The sequence below is a fragment of the Ornithodoros turicata genome, chromosome 1 (assembly GCF_037126465.1).
Source record: "Ornithodoros turicata isolate Travis chromosome 1, ASM3712646v1, whole genome shotgun sequence".
Taxonomy (NCBI): Eukaryota; Metazoa; Arthropoda; class Arachnida; order Ixodida; family Argasidae; genus Ornithodoros; species Ornithodoros turicata.
The window spans coordinates 103,381,652-103,387,767 of NC_088201.1; the positions used below are offsets into that span (position 1 = coordinate 103,381,652).

General features: G+C 50.0%; 1 protein-coding gene across 1 annotated transcript; it reads left to right on the forward strand.

Moving 5' to 3' along the window:
- The first annotated feature begins 4,500 nt into the window (after positions 1-4,500).
- LOC135381147 (uncharacterized) lies at positions 4,501-5,474 on the forward strand. Its single transcript, XM_064612533.1, has 2 exons — positions 4,501-4,756; positions 4,870-5,474. Exons 1-2 carry the CDS (start codon positions 4,501-4,503, stop codon positions 5,472-5,474), a joined length of 861 nt encoding a protein of 286 aa, XP_064468603.1.
- Positions 5,475-6,116: the final 642 nt, after the last annotated feature.

A 6,116-nucleotide genomic window follows, 5' to 3' on the forward strand; every position in this document is an offset into this window, starting at 1 on the left:
CCGCTGGCGGTTGTTGTGGCGACTCTGTAATGCCTTTGGCGTAGAAAAAGTGGGCTGCTGTCGTAATCACTGCAGAACGTCTTCCAGGACGGCTTCATCTGTGCCGAACGCCTTTCCTTTAAAGTGTTGTTTAAGCGGCCCGAACAAATGGTAATGGCTTCGGGATAAACATGGGGTGCGAGAAACATGGCGCGAAACCTCGCAGTATATTGCGGCCATGGTCCTACAGCCAAATTCCGTGAGCGTTTTGATAAAGAAGAATTACGTTCCAGACAACGTTCCAGGAGATTTCTCGTGAATTGCGTTTCTTACGGCACCCTTTATGAACCAGTAGTAGTACTGGGCAATAATCCTTGCTGCGTGCTCGAAGAAGTCCACAAGGATGACACCCCGTACGTACCAGAGGTCAGTTCCCATTGACTCCCCAGTAGACGGCTGCATCTTGCTTGTCTTTGGCGGCGGGGACGCCTTATGTCACTATGATGGGAAGTTCTGAGGCTGGAACATACAAAGGGACAAACACAACACTGCCATATTTAAATTCTTGTATCGCTATCCCATGCTGCTTCTTTTTACCTCTGGGGTGAAATGATGCAAGCAGGCTTCATCACTTGCGACTATTGATTGGAAAAATCCGACCCCTAGGGTTGAAACTGGTTCAGCAGCTGCTCAGCCACTGCCATGTGCGCTCCCTTCATGTCACAAGTGAGTTGTCGGGAAACCAATCTTGCACGGACCGACCTTGGGGAACCGTAAGTACTCGTCGATAATTGCCTCCACACTGCCGACACTAATATTACGCTGGGCTGCATTGCCCCGAACTGTTACTCGTCAGTTCTCAAGGATGGCTTGCTCAACGCCTGCGATGTTCACTAGCGTGACTGCAGTAGGACGAACGTGTCCATGTGGTTTATTCGTCACTATATATCGTCCTTCGCCATACATTTCAACACAATTCGCACAGACTTCCCCTTCACGTCGTTTGTGCAACACACTGTGCCTATAATATTCGCAAAATCTCAGCTGGTTTGATGTTCTGCTTCACAAGGAACTTAATTATGCACAGCTGTTCCACAGGTACGTACACACTACTTGCCGCTGCTGCACTTTCAGTGTTGCACGTGCCGCTGACCCGAGAAGCATCGCACTTCGTACTCCGAAAGTTTTACTCAAATACAGGGTGTCCACGCTAAGTGTGAACAGATTTTTTTTTAAATATATCAATCACTTTTTCGGAGATGAAATGAATTGCAATATAGCATATGCTGAAGGGCACTCCCTAGGGGGGCATTAACAGACTCCAAAGGCAATGTCTTAATTAACTTTCAATAACTAACTTTTTAATTATAAACGCTACGAAGTTGCTCCAATGAGAACATCTGATCTCTTCGGTCACCAGATACCAAAGCCGTTTTCAGAACGAAAATCCGTTCGATAGATCGTCCGCAAAAAATTCGTGAAGGAACGCCATTTTTTTCTTTATTTTATTCATTGCGCATCTCTAGAGACGCGTCTTTCCTTCGTCCCCAATACGAGAGGATGAAAGAGCACACTATCGCCTCTTGCGTCCTGGAAAAAGCTTAAAAGAAAACAGAAAATGCAGCACAAGATAAGGGCAGTCGCGATAGAGTCACCGATAGATATGTGTTTTTGTTTTGTTTCCGCAACTTAAAGCTAATCTTCGACGCATGAGGCGGCACTGTGCTCTTTCACTCTCTCACACTGGGGGTAAAGGAAAGCCGCTTCTTTGAAGATGCGCAATAAACCAAATAAAGGAAAAAATGGCGTTCCTTTACGAATTTTTTGCGGACGATCTACCGAAGGGATTTTTGTTCTGAAAACGGTTTTGGTATCTGGTGTCCGAAGAGATCAGATGTTCTCATTGGAGCAACTTCGTAGCATTTATAATTAAAAAGTTAATTATTGAAAGTTAATTAAGACATTGCCTTAGGAGTCTGTTAATGCCCCCCTATGGAGTGCCCTTCAGCATATGCTATATTGCAATTGATTTCATCTCGAAAAAAGTGATTGATATATTTTTAAAAAATCTGTTAACACCTAGCGTGGACACCCTGTATATCTACTCACTGATTTTTGTCCAGCGAAAGTATCTCTCAACCTTGAACTACCCTTGTACAATGTCAAATTTAAAATTGAATTTAAAATTTGACTGACAACGGTTACGCTGAAAAATTCGTCGCGCGCTATGCTCTGGGTGCTCCGTAAAGCATGATATTCCGCTAGGGATAGCCCCTCAGTATTCCTGTCAATTATTCACATTGGTGGTGTAAAAAAGTGATATTGACTTGGCAAATTTCTGAGTTCAGCTCGCAAAAATTTATATAATAACACTTACGTTACATGACATTCACCTCAGGAGGTAGCAAAACATAGAAACAAATGTTGTTGACCACATAGGTGTAGGCTGGAGGCTGGCGTTGTAGTTTTTAATTAGAATCGACGATACGTTTTCTGAAACATCGTGTATTCAGGCATAGACTTTGCAAAATAACTTAATGATTAATGACCCATAAGTATCACTCTATCCCTGCTACTCTCGTCGTCGGGGCACCATCATCAGGACATGCCCGCACTCTCGTCTTCATGGCGGCAGCAGGGTTCCGCTGGCCAGCACAAGTACGGCACTGCTCAAATAGGAATAGAGTTGAGACTAATTCTCAATAGCTTGGGCAGCGCTTTTCGCACGAGCAGCGAGCGCGTGCTCATTGAACAACCGAGGCTATTGAGATTGAGTCTGAGACTCATACTCAACTTTTATGCAAACGGGCCCAAGAGAAGAACGGCATTGCTCAAATAGGAACAGAGATACATAACGTAAAAAAAAAGATCATCCCTCTGCAAACTGCTTGTTGCTAGACGTGACAGCAAACGAAAACATGCACAGCGAAAATACTCGGGAGCCCATTAATCGAACAGCTCAAACAGAACTAGCCGTAAAGGAAACATCAAAAGACTTGTACAAAGCGAAGAACTGGACGCCTATGTAGAGGCATAGACTTAGCAGAATGATTTAATGATTAATGACGCATCAGCATCACTCTCTCCCGGGTGCTCCCGTCGCTCTGGCGGGACATGCCCGCACTCTCGTCTTCATGGCGGCAGCAGGGTTCCGCAGGCCAGGACAAGAACGGCACTGCTCAAATAGGAACACAAAAACCATAGCGTGAAAAAAAAAAAAAAACACGGATCATCCTTCTGCAAACTGCTTGTTGCTAGGCGTGACAACAAAGGAAAACGTGCGCACCGAAAATCCTCGTGAGCCATTAATCGAATAGGTCAAACAGAACTAGGCGTAAAGGAAATATCAAAAGGCTTGTATAAAGCGGAGAACTGGACGCCTATATAGAGGCATAGACTTTGCAAAATGATTTAATGATTAATGGCGCATCAGCATCACTCTCTCCCTGGTACTCATCCATCACCGTAGCGCCATCCTTAGGTTATGCCCGCACCCTCGTCTTCATGGCTGCAGCAGGGTTCCGCAGGCCAGGCCAAGAATGGCACCCTCTCGAGGCCCTGCTCACTACCAAGCACGGCAGATCTCTTTCTCGTTTACTGTGGACACAAGAAGCTACCGCTGCATTTGAGACCATCAATCAGGAAATTGCATCCGTGTTGCTCCTGTTCCACCCACGCCACGACGCCCCAACCTCACTCACAGTGGACGCGTCCAGCGTAGCCGTTGGCGCCGTTCTTCAACAACAGGTGTCCGGGGCCCGGCGACCGCTGGTCTTCTTCTCCCGTAAACTTAAGCCCCAGGAGACGCGGTACAGCACGTTTGGCAGAGAGCTCCTCGCCGTGTACCTGTCAATCAAGCACTTTCGTCACTTCTTGGAAGGTCGCACATTTACGGTATTCACGGACCACAAACCCCTCGTCTACGCGTTCTCCTCCGCCAGCACCACATACAGTTCCCGGGAACTTCGACACCTTGCATTCGTGGCAGAGTTCAGCACCGACATCCAGCACATCAGTGGTGCCGACAATTTGGTAGCTGACGCCCTCAGTCGTGTCAGTACGATCGGCATACCGACCTCCCCACCGTCTCTCGACGATTTCGCGCAAGCCCAACTCACCGACGATGAGCTGGCACAGTACCGCGCCAACCCCACATCCGGTTTAACAATTGACGACGTCGCCTTACCTGGCTCGGTCCGGCCTGTCGCCTGCGATACATCTCAAGGTCGCCAACGGCCTTTCGTTCCCGCAATCACTCCGACGTCAACTCTTCCAAGCCTACCACCACTTTTCCCATCCCGGCATACGCGCCTCGCAAAGCCTGCTTACCCAACGATATGTCTGGTCCAACATGCGCAAGCAAATCAAGCACTGTGTGCAGACCTGCCGTTCTTGTGAACGTTGCAAGATACAGAGACACATCCACCGACCCCCATCCCAGTTCCTTCCCCCAACGACCGCTTCGCGCGTATCCATGTGGACCTCGTGGGAGCACTCCCAATCGGCGACGGTCACCGCTACATGCTCACTATCGTTGACCGCTTCACCCGTTGGCCAGAAGCAACCCCGGTCCCCGACGCCACCGCGGCCACCGTCGTTTCGGCTCTCCTAACAACATGGGTGTTGCGGTACGGCGTTCCTTCCATCATCACGACGGACCGCGGCGCCCAATTTGAGTCCGCCCTCTTCACCAGCCTCACCAACATACTGGGCGTCAGACGGATTCGTACTACCGCGTACCACCCGGCCTCCAATGGCATGGTGGAGCGGCTTCACCGTAAGATAAAAGCCGCACTCCGGGCGTCGCCTCAAGTCCCGTGGACCGAAGTTCTCCCATTGTCCTTCTCGGGATCCGATCGGCTTTCAAACGCGACTTGGGTTGCTCAACAGCCGAGTTGGTCTATGGCACCTCATTGCGACTCCCCGGTGACCTCATCTCTGCCGCAGTGGACCCCGTAGCCGTACCACCAGCCGGCTATGTGTCCCGCCTACGAGACACGATGAATGCTCTTCGTCCCAGCCCCACCCGCACACCACGCCCTGCCACCGGTTTCCAGCACCCCGCCCTCGAAACATGCTCGCATGTTTTCCTTCGGTGCGACGCCGTGAGGAAACCCTTGCAACGACCCTACTCTCGTCCTCACGGCGTACAGCACAGAGCCTCTACCCACTACACCATCCTGGTCAGAGAACAAACTGTCGCGCTGGAACGTCTCAAGCCAGCTTTCCTCGAGGCCCCTCAAGAAACATCCAACGCTTGCTCCATCGGTGTTTCTCCCGACCTGGACCTTGGCAATCCCACTAGCCCTCCCCATCGACCCCCCTCCAGTCCTCCTGCCCGCCGCAACAACCGCAAATGGACCCTCACCCCCGAGTTTCCTGGGCACCACACCTCCACAACGCTCATTAGCTTCCGGCGACTCGCTAGGGGGGAGCCCTGTAGCAGCATCGTCATCACCATCCCCCGCGCACCAATGATCAAGGCGCGCGGGTAATAAAACACGACTGCACGGCCAGCTCGGGCCGTTGTTCGGCTGGCCGGTCTTCCCTCACGTCTGTCTACTGTCTTGTGCCTCTAGTACCACAGAGGCATTGACTTTGCAAAATGATTTAATGATTAATGGCGCATCAGCATCACTCTCTCCCTGGTACTCATCCGTCGCCGTTGCGCCATCATTAGGATATGCCCGCACCCTCGTCTTCACGGCTGCAGCAGGGTTCCGCAGGCAAGGCCAATAATGGCACTGCTGAAATACGAACACAGAAACCATAGCGTGAAAAAAAAAAACACACGGATCATCCTTCTGCAAACTGCTTGTTGCTAGGCGTGACAACAAAGGAAAACTTGTACAGCGATAATACTCGTGAGCCCATTAATCGAATAGGTCAAACAGAACTAGATGTAAAGGAAATTTCAAAAGGCTTGTACAAAGCGGAGCACTGGACGCCTATACACTGGCATAAACTTTGTACAATAATTTAATGACTAATGACTCAACAGCATCACTCTCTCCCTGGTACTCCCGTCGCCGCATCGCCATCCTTAGGATATGCTCGCACCCTTGTCTTTATGGCTGCAGCAGGGTTCCGCAGGCCATGCCAAGAATGGCACTGGTCAAACAGGAACACAGAAACCA